Consider the following 20070-nt stretch of genomic DNA (forward strand, 5'->3'; position numbering starts at 1 on the left):
TGTTAGTTTTGATTGAAAAAAAAAAAAAAAGGAACATCGCAGAAACTTGGTGTGGACTTTCCAAGTCAACTTTGTCATAATGTAATTTGGAAAATTGAGTTAAAAATGGGCCGGTGTTAGGTCTTGGATAGCTGATATAAATAATAAATATAATTTTTAAATAATAATTTTAATAATTATAACAAAAATATTATACTTTTTTATTATAATATATAATAATTTAACTTTCAAAATATAATAGAAAAATGTATACTAACATTTTAATGTTATTAGTTGTCAGACCACATTACCCAAACATGGCCTAAGTTATCTCATTATCTATTAAGACTCTAAATTTGTGTTAAACATGTTATTTTATTCTAAAAAAATATAAATTCATATATTATAACCAACTCAATTATGATTGTAAATAAAATTTTAATTTATTGTTACTTTATAATTATCTTTTGCTATATAAACTACTAAAATTCCGACCAAATCCCTCAACATCAAAGTTTACTTTTGCTACCTTATCCGCTATCATATTTCCCTCCTAAAATAAAGATGCGATGTACATTACTTAAGAAAAAAATAAAGTTTTTCCCCTATTTTTTTTTATTGGTCATTGCTCAAAACCCCATAAATCACACCATCTATAAGTAATGTGTAGTTTCATCACATCTTAATTTTTTTTTGGTTTTATCTTTCTATACTCCTCCTTTTAATTACTTGTCTTATTTAATTGTCTTATTTCTCTTTGAAAATATTCTTCTACTTGTACGTTGTTGTTTCTACTTTTTTTTTTTTAAAATAATTGTTGTGCTTGTTTTGAAAAAAATATCCACTAGAATAAAATTCAGTAAAATAGGAAAAAGATTATTTTAGTGTTTAAAAATAACCCTGGATAAATTTGATACAAGCAGTAATAAATATATTAAACAGGAGTAAAGAATCAGTAATTGAATAAGTTTCAATTGAATTAAAAGATGATCCCAAGGCAACAAAATCCGTTAACCCGCCTTGGCTATTACTTATTAGCCCATTGGAGGGCGTTCATCATCAATTCGATTTTAAATGGAGATAGAGATAAGAGAAACGTAAAGTTGTCAATTGAATTGAATCGGTGAAAATAAAGACACAAAGGATAAGTACAATCACAGCGAAAAAGTAGGATAAATCTTGTGACACGTGTCATGTGTGTGGCAGCGTATAAATAGAATTTAATTTTTTTTATTTTCTTTATTTATTATACGAGAAATATCAAACGGACCCACAATGACTAGCCTTAAAAGGAAGGGCAAAAAATGACGGAGAATGACGTTTGCTGACGCTTATAAAGAAACGGCGCGCGGTAAAAGAGTCGACTTTGGACTTTGTTTCAGGTCGATGGATAATGGTCATGTGAGTGATCTTTTAAATAATTGTTTTTATAAATATTCAGAAGTCAGATCTCACTACTGCAGATAAGCAGTACAGGCCACTCAATTCTTGATTTTCAGTTTCCTTGCAAATAAGCTGGTAGTAATTCTACCGCATTATTATTATTATTATTATCGAATCTTTAAAAATTAAATGTGTGTTTTTTTTTTTTGTGCTTTTGTTTCTTTTGTTTCTTTAAAAGGGATTGATGCCAGCCGTTGTATGTTGTTGGTGGGTTCAGGTTTTATTTTATTATTTTGACCTTGGAAGGGTGACTCGTCTTTAAATGCAGGGGATTGAAGTGGGATCGCTAATGGCTTCCGTTGGACATGCATGTCCTGCTCCCATGAAACCTACATCAAATGGCGTCTTCCAAGGCGATAGCCCTCTTGATTTTGCGCTTCCTCTTGCCATTTTGCAGATATGTTTGGTTATTTTGCTCACAAGGGGTCTTGCTTTTATTTTACGACCACTAAGACAGCCACGCGTGATTGCTGAGATTACTGTGAGTTCTTGTTTCAATATTAAAGCAAAGATGTACAGATTTTGCTGCTTCTGTTTTTCCAATGTTTTCTAAATTCTGTTATTTGTTTCAGCTCATATAATCATGAGACAGAACTAGCAATAGTTGATTTAGTGTTTTTGATTCTGGTGTACTTTGTTTATTTCTTCCTTTTGTTTTTCCTTTGGTTTTATTTAGTTTAAGGCTTATTATACATTGAAACTTTCCTTGAGCCGTAAGATTCATTACATGTGTTTTATCAATTTCATGTTTTTGCATCTTTATAATATGTATAACCTTGACATCAGATACTTTACCAATTGTTGTTGCATATGTGGCCAGGGAGGGATTTTACTTGGGCCATCAGCGCTGGGCCGTAGTGAGAGATTTCTGCAAGCTGTTTTTCCACCCAAAAGTCAAACAGTATTAGATACTTTGGCAAATCTTGGTCTCATTTTCTTTATGTTCCTTGTTGGCCTTGAATTAGATCCTAAGTCCCTTCGTCAAACTGGGAAAAAAGCCCTTGGCATTGCAATTGCCGGAATTAGCCTTCCTTTTGCTTTAGGAATTGGTTCCTCTTTTCTCCTCCGAGAAACCATATCTAAGGGTGTAGACAGTACTTCATTTCTTGTATTCATGGGTGTGGCTCTTTCTATAACTGCCTTTCCTGTCTTAGCTCGCATTCTGGCTGAACTGAAGCTTCTGACCGCTGATGTTGGCAGAATGGCTATGTCAGCTGCTGCTGTTAATGATGTGGCTGCATGGATTCTACTTGCTCTTGCGGTTGCCCTCTCTGGCTCTGGTCAGTCTTCCCTTGTTCCAGTTTGGGTCTTTCTTTCTGGCTGTGTGTTTGTCATTTGTTTGACTCTTTTTGTCCCTCCAACATTCAAATGGATGGCTCGACAATGCCACGAAGGTGAGCCAGTAGAGGAAACATATGTTTGTGCTACATTAGCAGCTGTCCTGGCAGCTGGATTTATCACTGATGCTATTGGAATTCATGCAATGTTTGGTGCTTTTGTGGTTGGAGTTCTCGTCCCCAAAGAAGGTCCATTCGCCAATGCTCTTGTGGAAAAAGTTGAGGATCTTGTATCTGGCATCTTCCTGCCATTGTACTTTGTTTCAAGTGGACTGAAGACAAATATAGCCACAATCCAAGGTCTCCAATCATGGGGTCTTTTGGCTTTGGTTATTTTGACTGCCTGTTTGGGAAAAATTGTTGGCACTTTTGTGGTGTCTCTTTCTTTCAAAGTGCCTCTCCGTGAGGCTCTTGCACTGGGAATACTCATGAATACGAAAGGCCTGGTGGAACTCATTGTGCTCAACATTGGTAAAGATAGAAAGGTACTTTTGAGTTTCGTGACATTGATGATTGGGCTCATTGCCTAATCATTTCTTTATAGTTGCCTTTCTATCTAAATGCACAATGAATTTTTATGGATTTGCATTTTCCAGGTTTTGAATGATCAGGTTTTTGCTATTATGATTCTAATGGCTGTAGTTACTACCTTCATGACCACACCTCTTGTTATGGCAGTATATAAGCCAGCAAGAAGGGCAAGAGTCGCTGATTACAAGCACAGGACTGTTGAAAGGAAAAATTCAAAAGCCCAATTTAGGATTTTGGCCTGTTTCCATAGCGCAAGAAACATTCCATCAACAATTAATCTCCTTGAGGCCTTGCGAGGAATTCAGAAGTCTGAAGGACTTTGTGTATACGCGTTGCACCTCATGGAGCTCTCTGAGAGGTCATCTGCTATCTTAATGGTTCACAAGGCAAGAAGAAATGGCTTGCCTTTTTGGAATAGAGGCAGGCAATCAAATCCTAACCACATTGTCGTAGCGTTCGAGGCTTTTCAGCAACTTAGCCGGGTATCAGTTCGGCCGATGACTGCAATCTCTTCAATGTCTGACATGCACGAGGACATCTGCACCACTGCTGAGAGTAAGAGAGCTGCAATTATTATCCTTCCATTCCATAAGCACCAGAGGTTAGACGGTTCCCTGGAGACTACTCGATCTGATTTCCGCTGGGTTAACCAGAGGGTTCTCAAACATGCGCCATGCTCAGTTGGCATTTTAATTGATCGTGGACTTGGTGGAACCACCCAAGTCTCTGCAAGTAATGTTTCCTATACTATCACAGTCCTCTTCTTTGGGGGACGTGATGATCGTGAAGCCCTTGCTTGTGGAGCTCGCATGGCTGAACACCCTGGTATCAGTTTTATAGTCATTCGCTTCTTACTGGCAGCTGACGCCATAGGGAACACAGTCAGTGTTGATATGGCTGGCAATGCTAGCATGGACGAAGAGGTTCTTTCTGAGTTTAAGCTGAAAACATCTCGGAATGGCTCCGTGAGATATGAAGAGAGACTTGTCAGAAACACGGCAGAAACCATTGCTGTCATCCGGGAGGTAAGCCGCTGCAATCTTTTACTGGTGGGTCGAATGCCTGATGGTGAACTAGCCTTAGCTTTAAGCACAAGAAGTGATTGCCTAGAATTGGGGCCCGTGGGAAGTTTGTTAACTTCTTTGGAGTTCTCAACAGCATCAGTATTGATAATTCAACAATACAGTGACAGGGTATTTATGAATTTGGCTTCAGAGTTGGAAGAAGACTCGCCTGACAAGGGTTCAGACCTTAGCAACTAATTCATTTTCTTTTGGTTTGAATTTAGAGAATCATCTAATCGGGTGTTGTAAAATGATTTTCATGTCTTTCCATTGTGATTGTTCAACAATATCTAATAGATTCAAGTCAAATAGTGAGAAAGACTTTCTTAAAATTCTTTTGTTTCTACCCGTAATTTTAATTTTTGTTCGTCTTTATTAGATTTCAATCTAGACAAACTAGCAATGAACCAGTATCAAAAATTTGTAATTTAAACTCATGGGTTGAGTAGTACGTAGTAAGCGAGAAATAATAACACCGAAGAATATGCATTAAAAATAGCGCAAACTTGAATACTGATAAAAAAAATAATTTTGCTTTGTAGTGATTTTTTTGTCTTCCAATTAATGATGGTGTGTTATTCTCTTTGCACTTATAACATAAATAACCACCTATAATCATGTCCATTCAATGCGATGTCGTTTAAGTAGAGGTGTAACTTTGTTCCCTAGATCCGTCCACACGGAACTTCCCACCAACTAGAGTCCACAGTCAAGAAGGGGATATGAAACACTATCGGTTCTCAACTTGAAGCGGTTGGCACGAAAGCAAGCTCCTTTTACTCTTTTAGTTTCCAGTTAGCTAGCTAGGGTTTCAAAAATTCGACCAAAGATATGCTTCAGCTGAGCTGCAATCTCCACCGTCCATCTCAACCTCTGCTTCTTCCCCGCTACTATTTGTCACCCATTTCCTTTCCTATCAAGTATGTCATCTTTCTTTTCTCACCTATACTTGTTTTTAATTACTGATCACATTCGTCGAATAAAAACTAATTAAGTTTATTGTTATTATTATTATTATTGTTATTTTTGATGGTCTTTGTCAAACAAAAGCAGCCATGTAAAGTTCAATGTAAACAAAGAGTTTGTAAAGATTACAAAGATTTGGACAGCAATAGGAGCCAAGAAAGGCGGCGATAGGAGCAGCGAAGAGGGTTCTAATAGTGAGAAATGGGTTCATGAAGGCTTCATTACTGAGTCACTTCCCAATGGTATGTTTCGTGTTCGGTTAGACAATGAAGATTTAATTCTTGGTTATATTTCTGGAAAGATTAGGCAAAACTTTATACGTGTATTGCCTGGGGATAGAGTTAGGGTTGAAGTTAGTCGTTATGATACGAGCAAGGGGCGTATTATTTATAGACTTCGTAATAAAATTTCCAGTGATTAGTGTTTGTATTGACTTGAATATTAATTTTGTCATTATTATTTAAATGTTTATTTTTTGGTTCAAGCATTTATTTCTGCTCCTTTTTGAAATTTGTGATTACTGATTAGAATGGCTTGTAGTTAGTTGTAGGATTGCTTTTGACTGTTGCCCGGTCCTTGACAATCGGTGCATTTCCTTGTACACAGCAGCGTTCCTGGTTTAGCCATGTAATGTGTTCATTCTTTTATTTTTGTTGAGAATTAGTTAATTTTCTGAGGGAAAGGGGTGGGGCGGGGGGAAATTGCTGGTAATCTTTCTCAGTTGTGTGGTTAAACCCATTCAGCTATCTTGTAGCTAAATGAAGTTGCTTGGCTGGAAGTTTGGCTTTGCCCAAAATTATTCAAATCTTCATCTGCTTTTTTTGTTTTTATCATATTTGGAATTGTTCATAAATGATATACCCGAGTGCTTTCTCAGCCTTGTAAAGAAATTGTGATTTATCTTGTCTCTATTGAGGATTTAGAGAGGGATGGAGGAGGCCGTTTTCTTGGGAGGCAAACGGTTGGGAGAGGGGAACAGAGGGCACTTTCTTTAAATATTTGGGAATCTGAAAACTCAATTGGAAATTCAAACAAAAATTTGCAAGTTCTTACTGGAGGACTCTGTTATTTGGTGGTGTGATATCTCAGGTGCATTAATCACATTGATTGGGGTAACATTAGTTGTTTTTCAACCCAAATAATACGTGGAGTATATTTGCCAGCATGATTAATGAAGCAATGGGGACATATTTGACCGGGTTGTCAACACATTATGTGATTGCCCAAAACATGACAAATGTATTTCTATTCATAAATAACCTAGTAAATATGCCTAAAGTTTGAGCTATATCTTTGCATGACTTAGGTCTTTGCATCTTGCCTATGAATGTTGACAGAGAATATGTAGGCATAATGGAAAAGAACAAAGCTTGGCTTTAATTTTGGATAATCTTCTCCCATGTTGTTGCTACTGCTATTTTCAACTAATAAGGCTTGTCTATTGTGCCGCTATGGTTGCTCCTTTAGAAAATTGGTGTTTGGAACCTTGTATTACTGTGACATTCTCTTTGGTGGAGTTTGTGGCAATGATTTGGCCAATGGTACATCTTCTGTGCTTTCACATGCAACCAAACCAACAGAAGACAGAATCGAAATCATGTACTGCGTTGTGGCAAATATCCTTTTAGTTGAATCATAAGGCTTCCAGCGATGCATCTAGATCTGGTTGTGCATTGGCTTGCAAAGTTGGATGAAACTTTAAAAGAGACTTGACGCATCCCCAAAAAATAAAAGAACATAGTTCTTGTAGGACGGTCCAAACCTTGAAATTATTATCATTGTTATTATTATTTTGTTTAAGCGAACCATTAATGACGAGACCAATTCCAATGGACACCAGAACTTCTGAGTCCAGTACGAATTTGCCCGAACTTAATCCATGTATGCTGAAGCCCATTTGAGATCTGGCTAACTGTAGCATATAGATCACTATCCCCTATTGAAATGCTAAAATTTGAAACCTTCTAACATTCGATTTTGACCATTTCAGCCATTCCTAAATAAGAGTATGTAGCTTTTAGTTTTTTTTTTTTTTAAAAGAAAAGAGTATGTAACTTTAGTTTAGAGGGTATTTTAGTTAATACAAGAGGGGTTACGGATATATTTAATACAAATAAACCAGTCCCTCAATGGTATGTGGAGTAGATCCTTTTTATAAATTTATCTGAATCATAATCCTATAATTTTGAAGCCAACTTTTGGGATACAGCCATTGCTACTTTGCTGATCAATATCGTTCACTGGAGCACAGTTAGATATATATTACTATGGCACATTAATTAGGATTTAGAGGGCCGGACGTGAAATGTTGTCTTTCGTGTTGCAAATATTCTCTCATTCAATATTCTTCGATTAAAAGACAAGACTGCAATATTCTTTTCCTTTGTTAGAGAAACCAGTAGTTCTCGAGGCAAATATTTTCATTCTATAGTCTTGAATAGTTTTGAAATGATCAAAAGAAAGATTTGGCATTGGTATATTCTTCTTTTCTTTTTTTTTTGGGACGCATCTCTTACGTAAATCACTAGTTCTTGCAGCAAATATTCTCATTCAATATACTTCAGTGGTTTTGTACCGAAAAGACAAAATTTCCAAGCTTTCATTTATTCTTCTTCCATTTGTCGGAGAGCTGTACAATCAAGGAAATTAAGGTATGATGGTTAAAGGCTAAATAATTGTATTAGAGATCAGTCTTAATAAATTCTTTCATGTTGATAAAACTTAATAAACGAATTCGAAGACGAGACCTGAACTTTGATATAATGTTATTAGATCAAAGAACTTAAGTTGACACATAAATGTCTAGACAGTACTAGAGACGAGTTTTACTAATTACTACGTTATACAAGAGTAAAGAGAAAGATGGCAGAATTGGCAGTACACATTGACTTTAATATAAACTAATAGATTACCAAAATTTGGTGTGGAATAGAGTGGCCCATATAATAAGGATTATGATCCCTTTTTTCTTTCTTTCTTTTTTTTTTTTTCTTTTTTGCCTTTCTCCTCCTCTTGCCTTCATAATATATATAGTGAAAGAAATTGATTCGATTGTAAATAAAGTGAAAAAATAAGTATAAAACTCAATCTTACCTACTCATTAAATAAGGATAGGCAAAGTGAAAAAAATAAAAATAAAAGAAGAGATTTCTATCCTTTATTATCAATATATATTTCTTGGGGCATAGCACTCTATTTATTCACTTTTTATCACATGTATATTTGAATATTTTTAATATTAGTTGAAATTACAATGGAAAAAGAGTGAATGAAAAAAGGAAGGGATAAATACTCTAAGGGCATGTTTGGTTGGGAGGAGAGAATGGGGGAGAAGAAAGTAATTCAAATTCTATTTTTATTTCCATTGTTTGGTTACACAAAATATATAAGAATTTAATATCTCTTATAATGTAGAATTTGAATTCCACACCAAAGAGTGAAGAATTTAAATTCTTCTTATGTTGAAAACCCAAACTTCTAAAATTATCCTTCAATATTTTAACTTGTTTAATGTTATTAATTATTATTATTTATAATTTTATTTTATCAATTTAATATTATAAATAATTTTATATTAACCAAATTTAATGAATGATTTAAAAAATTTAATAAAATAAATAAACTTATTTATTTATTTTATATGAAAATATGTAAATATAAATTAACTATTGCCGGACCACCGCCGGAACTTTGCCGGATCACCGCCGTATTTCCGTCGGACCTTCGCCGGATCAGCGCCGGCACACCAAAACTTCGCCGGACCTCCGTCAAAAGTCACCGGCACCGTTGACCGGCGTTGACTTCCGTTGACCGGTTGTTGAGTTGTGTTGACCGGATTTTAATTATATTAAATATTATTTAATATTTAATTATATTAAATAGTTTAGTATATTAAATTATTTTATATTTTATATTAAATATAAATCATGAATTGTTTTAGAATTTTTTAAAATTAAAAAAGTTTAGTATTAATATTAAATTATATTTTATTACTAATATAGGTAATTTAGTATTTAAGGTAAAGGATAAATTTGTTTTAAAAAAAATTATAATTTCTTTTCCTATCAAATTTTATGTCAAACCAAACAATGAAATTTAATTTTACTATTCTCTTCTACTCTCTCTTCTCATTTTCTCTCAATTCCACTATTTTCCTCTCCTCTCATTTTTTAAAACCAAACACCACCTAAGAGCAACGAAGACTTTTCCATATTAATAAAATCTTTAAAAGGGCCGGCCTTGTGTTAACGTGGAGCTGATAATGAATGCAGTATATTTCTTTCGTATGTCTCTAACTAATCCAAAAAGTGGAATTTATTCGATTTAACCGTACATGAACTGAAATCTTTCAGCAAAACCTTGAGCGAAATGATCGACTTTTAAATTTAATTATTGGAAATATTGGCGATCATTTGATAGAGAAAGGCATATTATCAAGAAAATACAAGTAAAAAAATGTAATTATTCATGGCAATATCAAACTCTAAAACGACATCTTATATACTGATCGGGGAATGATGGTATGCAAAAAATACTTACTATTATTGGTGGAGGATAAGGACATGCCTGATGAATTCTTATATAGAAGCCGAAGCAAGACTGAGTGAATAAGTAATCACAACAATCATTAATTTTATGCACTTGAAGATGAGAGATCTTGCAATAAAATTTTCTTGGATATTCATTATCTTATTAATTATGTTAGTTTCTGAGTCTCAATCCGTTTCGGCCACCAGGAAAATTTCCAAATACCAAAAACCATGCAAGCAATTTGTGCTTTATTACCATGACAATTTGCTTCTAGACCCAGATGATGTGGCCAATTCAACATCAGCCAAAGTAACAAGTGGAACTAATTAACTAAACTTGGTAACTACGAATTTGGGATGATGGTTGTGTTCAATGATCCAGTGACCAAAGATCAAAGTTTCCATTCCCCCGAGGCTGCTACAGCTCAAGGGTTCTACTTCTACAATATGAAAACTGATTACAGTGCTTGGTTTGCTTGTACGTTGGTGTTCAACTCGAGTGAATATAAAGGTACCCTAAATATAATGGGCGCGGACTTGATGCCAGAGAAGACTCGAGATCTCTCAGTTGTTGGAGGGACTGGTGATTTTTTCATGGCCAGAGGTATTGCTACGTTCACAACCGATGCTGTGGAAGGTATTAAATACTTTCGCCTCAAGATGGATATTAAGCTTTACGAATGCTATTAGATTTGACATTATAATGTGCTGCTAGTGCTGTTCCAGTCACTTGGCTCATAAACCACTCATTGGTCCCTTCTATGTGTGTCAATTCAGTATCCATTTATGTAGGGTTTCCTTTATTGAAAGTAATTTCAGAATTTGGATATTCTTATCCTATTTCGAGCGGAAACTTGGGGAAGGGGGAGAAACAAAGAAAAACATAATTAAAAAATAAAATAAAAATCGCAGTACCGTTTTAACAAACAATAATGAGGCCTTAGAGAGTGTACCAAACAATTTCTGAGTGTACTTAATTTCTATATTCGGTCAGATATATTTTATTTTGAGTCAAAGGAAATTAATTTTCATTATATAAATTATAAAGGTAATACGCAAACAATGCAAATTGGCAAGGAAGTATCTGGGTGCAGTCCAATCTATACGTCGCTGGGCTTTTGAATTGAAAGTAACTGCGCACTTGCGTTTGCCAAATTCGTGGTCGGTCACCAGAAAACTATCAAGTCATTGTACAAAATGAGATCGGAATTTTAAAAACAGAAGCAAGGGAGAGACCGACCGGTAATTTGAGACCAAATCCCATGCGTGGCGTGGACGTGCGTAGGTAATTTAAAAACAATTCGGGGATTGTGTCCCACTAATCCTCCCTAGTTCTTCAATAAGAACACCCTAATTTTAACAAAATGAGATACCACTAATAAATAAAAAATATTCTCATTGAAAAATAACTATATATGTATATATTCATTTTCATTTTTTGATTATTTCCGAATGCTTAAAGCCTATTGCCAAAACTAATTTCATCCAAATACAGTATAACAATGCTCTCTCTCTCTCTCTATTATTAATCTTGAGAGTTGAGATTGTGATTTGTTTAATAACTGAATTAAATTTAAACCTATCAAATTTTCACCTAACTCACTTACCAATCGAGTCGTCTATTCGCACTTGACACATATTTTAAACTACAGCTTGCAAATTTCAATAATCAATACCAGGAAAAATTCATTTTCAACTATAAAATTTAATGCATTAACCTACTTCATTCTTTATCTTCTTCTCAACATTAATTCATTTCTCTTCTAAAGATGGAAATAGAGGTAAAGGAGGCAATTATAGCAGCCGGGCCCTTGAGCATGTGCACGCCAGTTGATAAAGATAATGACAGCTCTTGTGACAGCCAAGACCTTTTTTTCTTTCTTTTTCTTTTCATGGACACTACAGAACTATGTTATCCAAAAGTTTTGAAATTTATATTAATTATCATATTTATGTGACGTTTTAACAAAATTGAATAGAAATAAAAAAGAGCCAACGATTGGATGACTTTAATTATAAGACACGAATTGGACGCCGACAAATTAAAGTGGGTTCTTCAAACCCCCCCCCCCCCCCCAAAAAAAAAAAAAAAAAGGAATGCATGCTTCTACTTCGGACTGAAAAAATTATGATTTCTCTCTTATTCATTTTTTATTTCATGTATATATGTATTTATCTGGGATCACCATAGAAAGCAATGAGAAAGGAATAGAAACCAAAGAGATAGAGAAAGGATGAAACAGCAGTGAAAATAAAAAGAAAAGGAGGAATTACAATAATTTAACTTAATTAGGATACTTTAGATATTATTGTGGGTCTATAGAAGTGAAATTTCATATTTTAAATGTAAAGAAGCTTAGCGTGTAATTCAAATAGTCCAACATTTCTCATATTAACTTGGTTACCCAATTTTACTTTCATGAACATAAGTAGCAATTTTGTTAACTTCAGCTAGTAAGGAGAAGGAAAAAAAAGTATGTACTAATCATACGGCAACATTGGAATTGTAGTTGTAGATTAAATAAGCTGCTTTTTCTGTGCAAATGCAATAAGAAACTAATTAAAAAAATAACTTGGTGTTTAGTAAACTGTGTTGTTACGGTTGTTATGTTTTATTACAAATGTATTGCTCTATTATATAATGAGCATAATAAACATAAGTTTAAATTATCTTTTATTTTTTTGGAGTATATTTAATGATGTTTAGACATGCCTTTTTCTTTTTAAAACACGTAAAATTACATAAATTGAAAAAAAAAACTCAATAAATTTGTTATATAAAATATGATAAAAATTCATACTTATTATATACAAACCTTTTTTAATCTTATAATAGAAACTACAATTAAAATATAAAAAATATGAACCTACTAGATCAAAACATTGATACTAGAGAGAATCTACAGTAGTTGTAGGGGTAATTTGATTATGGTGGTAATATGATATCTAATGAGTTAATATTATGGTATATGAGAAAATAAGACATAATTATTTTTTTAAAATATTAAGAATATAATAGAAATTTTAAAAATGTATGATATGTATTTAATAAGTTGCTTATGAAAAGCAACTCTCTATCTGCTTTTAAAATCTGTTGTTAAAATGAAGAAAATTATGAAACAAACAGATTTTACAAAATTTACCAAATACAATTTTTGTCACAAATTATAAAATAAGCAGATTATTGAGTTTCAACCTCAATTTTAAACGAGGCCATAGTTTAGTAATTGGGATTAATTGTCTATATATATGAAGCTTTGTTATTAACCCAAGTTATATTTGTTTCCTATTCGTCCAGTCAAAAAAGGAGTTCTTGGATTTAAATTTCTTTTACAATGTTTGAAAAAATAAAAATTGATAGTGTCAAATAAGTTTTAATTCCAAATACAATTCTTACAATGACTTAAAATTTATGTCAAAATTTTAAGTCAAGAATTTAAGTTAAAATGAGGATAAATTTCGGATTACTCACCTCGTAAATTGACTATCTTCAAATCACCCTCATACTTATGAAAATCTCATGTGATTCTATTTTTATTCAAAAAAATAAGGAAAAAAATCAGTGATTTTTTTTTTGTCTTCTTAATATTAAGGTCTTCAGAAGTAAGGAAGTAATTTAAAAACAATCAATTTACGAGGGATAATATGAAATAACCATTTAAAAAATATCTTATGGCCGTATGACATTCCTATTATTAGTTATGTTACACTTCTACCCTTATTTTTTCTTTGCTTTTATAATAATATCCACACAACAATCTTAAAGACACTAATGAAAGCAAAAAGAGTTAAGCTTTTAACACCCCTTTAAAATATTTACAACACCCTTTTAAAATTTTATTCCTAAAATACCCTAGTTTAATTTATGACAAATATATCCACATATTAAAATTAAACACCTTCTCATAAATTTTCAGTCTAAGAAAAAGTAGTTCTTTTAAGTTTTTATTTATAAAATACATACAACATTAAAATTTTAAATTATTTTTTCTTATTACATAATTTCCACCTCATAACTCTAAACTCTTATAATTTTCTCAAAAAATTAAAAAAAATAAAATATGAATAAAATTGTGAAATGAGAGTGTAAAAAGTTTGTTAAAAGAATAATTTATTTAAGTATTTAATTAAATTTTTGTTCACAATAACAAATGAATTAATTTGTTTTCGGATATTTAAGTAATTTCAAGTAAAAATGAGTTTTATTAGGAAATTTGCAAGGGTGTGGCTATTTGAACCTGATAAATTTCTCTTTGCACCCATTTAAAAAAATAAATTCATTATTTAAATTTAAAAATCTTAAAATTACCCTTCAATAATCTCTTTCTCTCTCTAGCTTACAATTATATATTCTCCCTCTACTCTCACATTTTAAAAACTAAACACTTAATTTTACTCTTTTTGGAATTCGTTGTTTTAACTTTTCTTAGTATATCATGATTTATATTTCATACTTTTTATATACAATATTTTTTTTATACATCCATTAGCTTTTGTGTTCGGTAAAAATGAATTTCTTGATATTTATTTACCTTTATGACTGATAAAAATTTATTGATATTTATTTTTAAATGGTAGATTTTATTCTTAATTATTGGTACCAATTATTTACAACTAAAAGAACATCTTAAATGAATGTATGAAAATTTGTAAAATTAAGAAGAAAAAAGAATAAAGGATTAATTAAATAATTAATTTAAAATTATTTAAATAATAAATTATTAATTAAAAAAATAGTGTTGAGAGAAAATTGAAGGGACGTCAACTACAACAAGATTACAAACAGAATACTAGTGGGTCCGATTTAGATAACAACTCTACCTACCAAAATCAAATTTTAAGTCAATTTTCAGTAGCATGCCACTAAAATCAAAGATCGACATTCAACACCCACCCCCCACCAATAATCGCCCAAACTCGAATTAAGAAGACGGTGAAGATACGACAATTACGTACCAGCCGTCCACATTCGAGGTTCATGTTATATGTATAGAGCTTAGAAATAAAGAAATGAAAGAGAATATAATTAAAGTTGAACTATGTACGTAAATGGGTATAATTTATATTTAAAAACTAATTCAGGAATTGAGGATTGACTCAAGTTTATACTATCATCTTTATTATTAATTTTAGTTGATTTGAAATATATTTTTTATAACCTCCTGTCACATTTAGGTCAGTCTTTTTGTCTAGCACCGTGGCCTGAGATTACTAGTGAGAGAGTATGCCCCTAATACTATATAGAAGCTTATGAATCTAATTTATACTCAAAATTTAAGTCATGAGTTTAATATTGCTTCAAGCTTATAGTCCAATAACTAATTACAGTTGATGTAGGATATTTTTCTTATCAAAACTTTATTTGAATAGAGACAAAGAGCATGTCCATAGCCCTTATGAATGTAGTCAAGTGATTTTTGTTGGGGAAAAATTAGGTTTTTAAAATTTTTATAAAACCTTTTAAGGACCGCTCTCATATAATATATAGGAATACGTAATTCAGAAATCGTATCTTAAAAATCTGAGTTAGCTTTTTCCGCTGAAGTGATTTAGGCTCCTAGATCACGATCCGCCACCACCACTCCTGTTAGATCACGATCCGTCACCACCACGCTTGTTAGATCACGAACTGTCTCCAATGATCTTCCAGGTTATGACTCAGGTTCGATCTGCACTTGACGTGTGGGCGCCTTTATCACTAACAAAGCAACTAGCACGAGAAAATTTTTCTCTCAACAATGGAGAGAAAAGTCTTTTTCTCTGATCTGTATAAAAAGTGGCTTCTCTCCTTTTCTTTAGGGAAAAATAAGCCTTATATATCTCCCTTTAGTGAAAACCCTAGGCTCCAAATAATGCCCTAAATAAAACTCACGTTAATAGGGGACCCACCTTGTAAAATAACATAAGGCCCCTTATACAAAAGCTAATTAAATGGAGCCTCCCACTAAATGATATATTTAGGCTTTTGACCCAAATCGCTAGTTATCTTACTTATTAGTCCAGTAGTGGTGCAGTCAATTAAATGAGCTAACCCGGGGATCATTTGGGAACATACAATAGTGGCTACAATAATTAGGCCTGTAATTAAACTAGCCCAATTATTTAATTCCAAATCTACTCCACTAAAAGATTGGAACTGACTTCCATAATTGTATGCTCGAATAATAATTCGTCCCAAGCCACATTGATTTCTTTACTGCACAATCCTTTGTACCACATCGTTAATTAAATTGATATCTCAACTGTCCAATTAATTTAATAACATCTTATTCCTTGATCCTTACTGGTTTTCTCTAATGATCATTTTCAACATACTAAATATGTTGACACACTCTGGCCAGAGAATTCTATGATCAAGTGCCGAAAACCCATCAAGAGATGTGTTGTACAAATTCTATATTGTTAATCCATAACTCCAATACTCATAATTGCTCCCACCAAGATACCGGGTAATCTTGACCACAAGAATGTGTCGTGCCCATTGGTAACTCAAATGGAATAACAATTACAATCATGAAATCATAATTAACTCAAGATTAAGATTACAGTAAAATCAACGCCTATGAGATTTAATAAGTCTGACAGTTATTACAAAGTTAATTAAATCTCATATGTGATCCTGTTCAATGTAGTCGTACTACATTAATAAATTCATACATGATTAAGATAAATCATTCAATGAATTTATTACAGTCTATACCTAAATAAAGTGCCCAACTTTATTTATCAACTGCGAACTAAATTTATTTAATCATAAGATAACTTGTATTTATGTCTTCTGTGAATCCACATGGTGATCACATAAATACATATAATATGATTAAATGGACTTTAATACAAATATTAATGCAATTAAGATATTTGAATAAAATACCTCATTTATTTTATTAATCAGAAAAATTATTTATTACAATTAAATAAACACATATGCTTTTAAAGAGCATATTTTCCCAACAATTTTTACCCTCTTTCTTTGGTTACTCATCTAAGTTAAACTCCTGAAAAAATATAGGGTCACATGTGTATATGTGAAGTGCTCTATCTTTAAAAAGAAAACGAAAGTAAACCTCCAAAGGTACGGTGAACTAGCTTTCGGAATCCCCAATTCCATGTGTGAAATTTACCATGTGATTGTACTTCCCTTCGTCTTTTTTTTTTCTATTATTTTTTTTCAACTTGCTAGGCAGCTCATTTGGTAGTATCCAATGTCACACTATAAAAAGGGGACGATTGAGTTAGCAAACTCACAAATACTTAGCTTAAGTTTATTGTATACAAAATTTCGAAAAAATGGGTGCTAAAAGTTGCATAATTATTTTCTTCTTTATGGTCCTTGCTACATCTTCTCCGAGCATGGGCAGGAAAAAGCAGTACAAACCATGCAAGGAGCTATTGCTGTACTTCCATGATGTGATTTACAATGGCAAGAATAAAGAAAATGCAACATCTGCGATTGTGGCAGCACCAGAAGGGGCAAATTTGACCATTCTAGCAGGTAATTTCCATTTCGGAAATATAGCAGTTTTTGATGATCCCATTACGCTTGACAATAATTTTCACTCAAAGCCCGTTGGTAGGGCACAAGGGATGTACATTTACGATACCAAAAACACATACACATCCTGGTTAGGGTTTACGTTTGTTCTTAACAGCACAGACTATCAAGGAACCATAAATTTCATCGGAGCCGACCCGATTATGATCAAGACTAGAGACATTTCTGTGGTGGGTGGCACTGGAGATTTCTTCATGCACCGTGGTGTTGCTACTCTAATGACTGATGCATTTGAAGGGGATGTATATTTCCGGCTTCGCGTTGACATCAAATTCTATGAATGTTGGTGAAGATAGCACAACTATGCAATATTAATTCGGAAAAAAATTCCTTGGATGCTTAGTTACGTATAACCATTCATTCATTGGAGTCTTACTATGCATTAAGTTAATTACACTTTTATAATATAAAAAATGCGTGTGTAAGTGATGATGGGCTTGTTTTTGCTAATTGTGAAAATTAGTAATGATTATGTGGTGGAAGATAGATCATCAAATATCTACTCTTTTTTTTTTTTAATTCCCAGTAGGAAAATTTGAAAATATTCCACAATCGTTTCAAAGATTCCGGAATGCGATAATAATGGTTGGCAGATGGAGAGACTCAAATAGCTTTTAGAATGTGATTAGACTGAAATATAACAAACAGTGAGGGTACTGTGAGACTATTTCAACTGATCATTTTTTCTCTCTATATTTTTTTATTTAAGAATTTTATAATTTAAATAATTTTTGATAAAATTACTTAATTAACTATTTCTTTTATTTATCTTCTCAATTTCTCAAATTCTCATCAATTCATTTAAATGTTTTCTTTTGGCTACCAATAATTAATATCACTAATTAAAAAGAGTAAAACCATTGGTTATAAAAGAACATCAACAAAATTTTATCAGTCGTGAAAGTTAATTAATACTAGGAAATTAATTTTTGCTAAACACAAAAACTAATGAGTATCAAGGAAAAAAAATCTTATATATAGAAAGCATGAAGTATGGATCATGATATACTAAGAATAGTTTAAAAAAAATAAATTTAAAAGATAATGAAATTGAGTGTTTAGTTTGTAGAATGCGAGAGTAGAAGAGAATATGTAATTGTAAGATAGAGAAAGAAAAAGATTGGTGAATGGTAATTTTAAGATTTTTAAATTTAAATTTTTAGTAATGAATTTATTTTTTTAAATAGGTGTAGAGAGGAATTTAGTGAGTTCAAATAGGCCAATCTGGAACTAAATAGTTTAAATTAACAAATGAGTAATGTTGCACATTCCAACATCCAAGTTCTCATTTAAGTTTTGAGTGATGTGGTATTCTTGGACGATGGTTAAGCAATTTTGTAAGATATAAAAACTATCATCCAATAAATGAGTGACACATAATACTGAGAATCAAGTTGGGACTAGATTCCTCACATTGTTATCAACAAATATATTACTTTTTAAAATGCTAAATATGAAACAAAGCGGTTCAATGAAATAAAATTGCCATAATCAGTTCGCATTTATTTTTCTTTTTAGTGATTCTGGGACATGAAAAACATTTAATTTGTCAAATTGATCAAGAATCCTAGCTAGTCATACCACATACTTGATTATTCAACACTTAGCAATGGAGAATTACTAAGCATAATAAACTGAACAATTAATTTATTTAATCTGTTCCTTGTCATAAGGTTTCCAAAACCATGAGCTTTGATATTTTAGTTAACAAATCTCTAGTGCAGGAGATTATCAGTTTTAGTCCTAAGAACGAAGCTAATAAAATGTAGTAGTTCATCGATAGATAAGGCACATTGATTTTGGTAGAGCCATACATTCACCAATTGTAGTAATCCCTTAAAAGTCAAGTTCTGTAACATGCTTGAATAGCAGATAAAATTAACATGCTTGTAGCAATCCCTTAAAACTGTTCAAACACCATGACCTCAAAGCAGTCACATTTCATCTTTGCATACTTTTCCACCTCTCAATCATCCATTGGTCTAGTCAATACCGGCCGGTTTATTGAGCCTCACTGGCTTGGTGGATTTGCTCTCTTTTGATCGGATTGGTGGCATGGACACTCTTATTGCTTCTTATATAGTTCACGTAAGTCCTATAACAATTGTCTTTATCTATCTATCTATACACATACCAATTTTTCTACATATTGGTCAATCTTTCTACATATTGGTGAATTTAAAAATAAAAGGAAATTAATATTCAAGGATTCTGTTGTTGACCCCAGTAAATGATAAAAAAGGAACTTGATAATTTTTTTTTGAAGATTTGAAATTTTTGATTGGAATACGAAATTACACTTACGAAATATAGATCAAATCCTTATCTCTTATTTTTATTTGAACTCATGTAACACTAAATTGTTGGTTTTTATTATTATTCAAACTCAGATATCCATAGACTTAAAGAACATTCATGACCAAATTAACTCTAGATTATTTCCATTCATATTACTATCAATTATAAGATAGAAAATAATAACATTTGTATTAAAATAATATTATTGATAACTAAATAATTTTTCTAAAAATTCTATTGAAATAAGAACCTCTACACATCTCAAAATTTATTTCAAAATATTCATCTGACATATTCATCAAATGGAAGATGATTTTGACAATTTCAAAAATAATTTATTGTATTATCTTTTTGTGAACTTTATGAGT

The 20070-nt window shown here is 32.2% G+C and overlaps 4 protein-coding genes across 7 annotated transcripts; all 4 read left to right on the top strand.

Moving 5' to 3' along the window:
* The first annotated feature begins 1228 nt into the window (after positions 1 to 1228).
* On the top strand, positions 1229 to 4686 carry LOC102628630 (cation/H(+) antiporter 18-like). 2 transcript variants are annotated; one of them, XM_006476393.3, is made up of 4 exons: positions 1229 to 1380; positions 1691 to 1903; positions 2243 to 3244; positions 3356 to 4686. In XM_006476393.3, exons 1-4 carry the CDS (start codon positions 1294 to 1296, stop codon positions 4550 to 4552), a joined length of 2499 nt encoding a protein of 832 aa, XP_006476456.2. In that variant the 5' UTR covers positions 1229 to 1293; the 3' UTR covers positions 4553 to 4686. The 2 variants fall into 2 exon arrangements, with proteins under 2 accessions (XP_006476456.2, XP_006476457.2); XM_006476394.3 differs by having other exon boundaries at positions 1349 to 1497.
* Positions 4687 to 5043: 357 nt separating this feature from the next.
* On the top strand, positions 5044 to 5804 carry LOC102629092 (translation initiation factor IF-1, chloroplastic). Of its 2 annotated transcripts, none has more exons than XM_006476395.4 (2): positions 5044 to 5274; positions 5405 to 5804. In XM_006476395.4, exons 1-2 carry the CDS (start codon positions 5186 to 5188, stop codon positions 5739 to 5741), a joined length of 426 nt encoding a protein of 141 aa, XP_006476458.2. In that variant the 5' UTR covers positions 5044 to 5185; the 3' UTR covers positions 5742 to 5804. The 2 variants fall into 2 exon arrangements, with proteins under 2 accessions (XP_006476458.2, XP_006476459.2); XM_006476396.4 differs by having other exon boundaries at positions 5055 to 5274; positions 5408 to 5804.
* Positions 5805 to 9919: 4115 nt separating this feature from the next.
* Positions 9920 to 10605, top strand: LOC102629572 (dirigent protein 5). The gene is given in 2 exon segments (XM_006476397.4): positions 9920 to 10177; positions 10180 to 10605. Coding segments are annotated over 2 exon segments (582 nt in total). The 5' UTR covers positions 9920 to 9955; the 3' UTR covers positions 10540 to 10605.
* Positions 10606 to 17080: 6475 nt separating this feature from the next.
* Positions 17081 to 17968, top strand: LOC102629853 (disease resistance response protein 206-like). Of its 2 annotated transcripts, XM_052437998.1 has the most exons (2): positions 17081 to 17344; positions 17507 to 17968. In XM_052437998.1, exons 1-2 carry the CDS (start codon positions 17140 to 17142, stop codon positions 17692 to 17694), a joined length of 393 nt encoding a protein of 130 aa, XP_052293958.1. In that variant the 5' UTR covers positions 17081 to 17139; the 3' UTR covers positions 17695 to 17968. The 2 variants fall into 2 exon arrangements, with proteins under 2 accessions (XP_052293958.1, XP_006476461.2); XM_006476398.4 differs by having other exon boundaries at positions 17088 to 17968.
* The last annotated feature ends 2102 nt before the right edge of the window (positions 17969 to 20070 follow it).

This window comes from Citrus sinensis, chromosome 3 (genome assembly GCF_022201045.2).
Source record: "Citrus sinensis cultivar Valencia sweet orange chromosome 3, DVS_A1.0, whole genome shotgun sequence".
Taxonomy (NCBI): domain Eukaryota; kingdom Viridiplantae; phylum Streptophyta; class Magnoliopsida; order Sapindales; family Rutaceae; genus Citrus; species Citrus sinensis.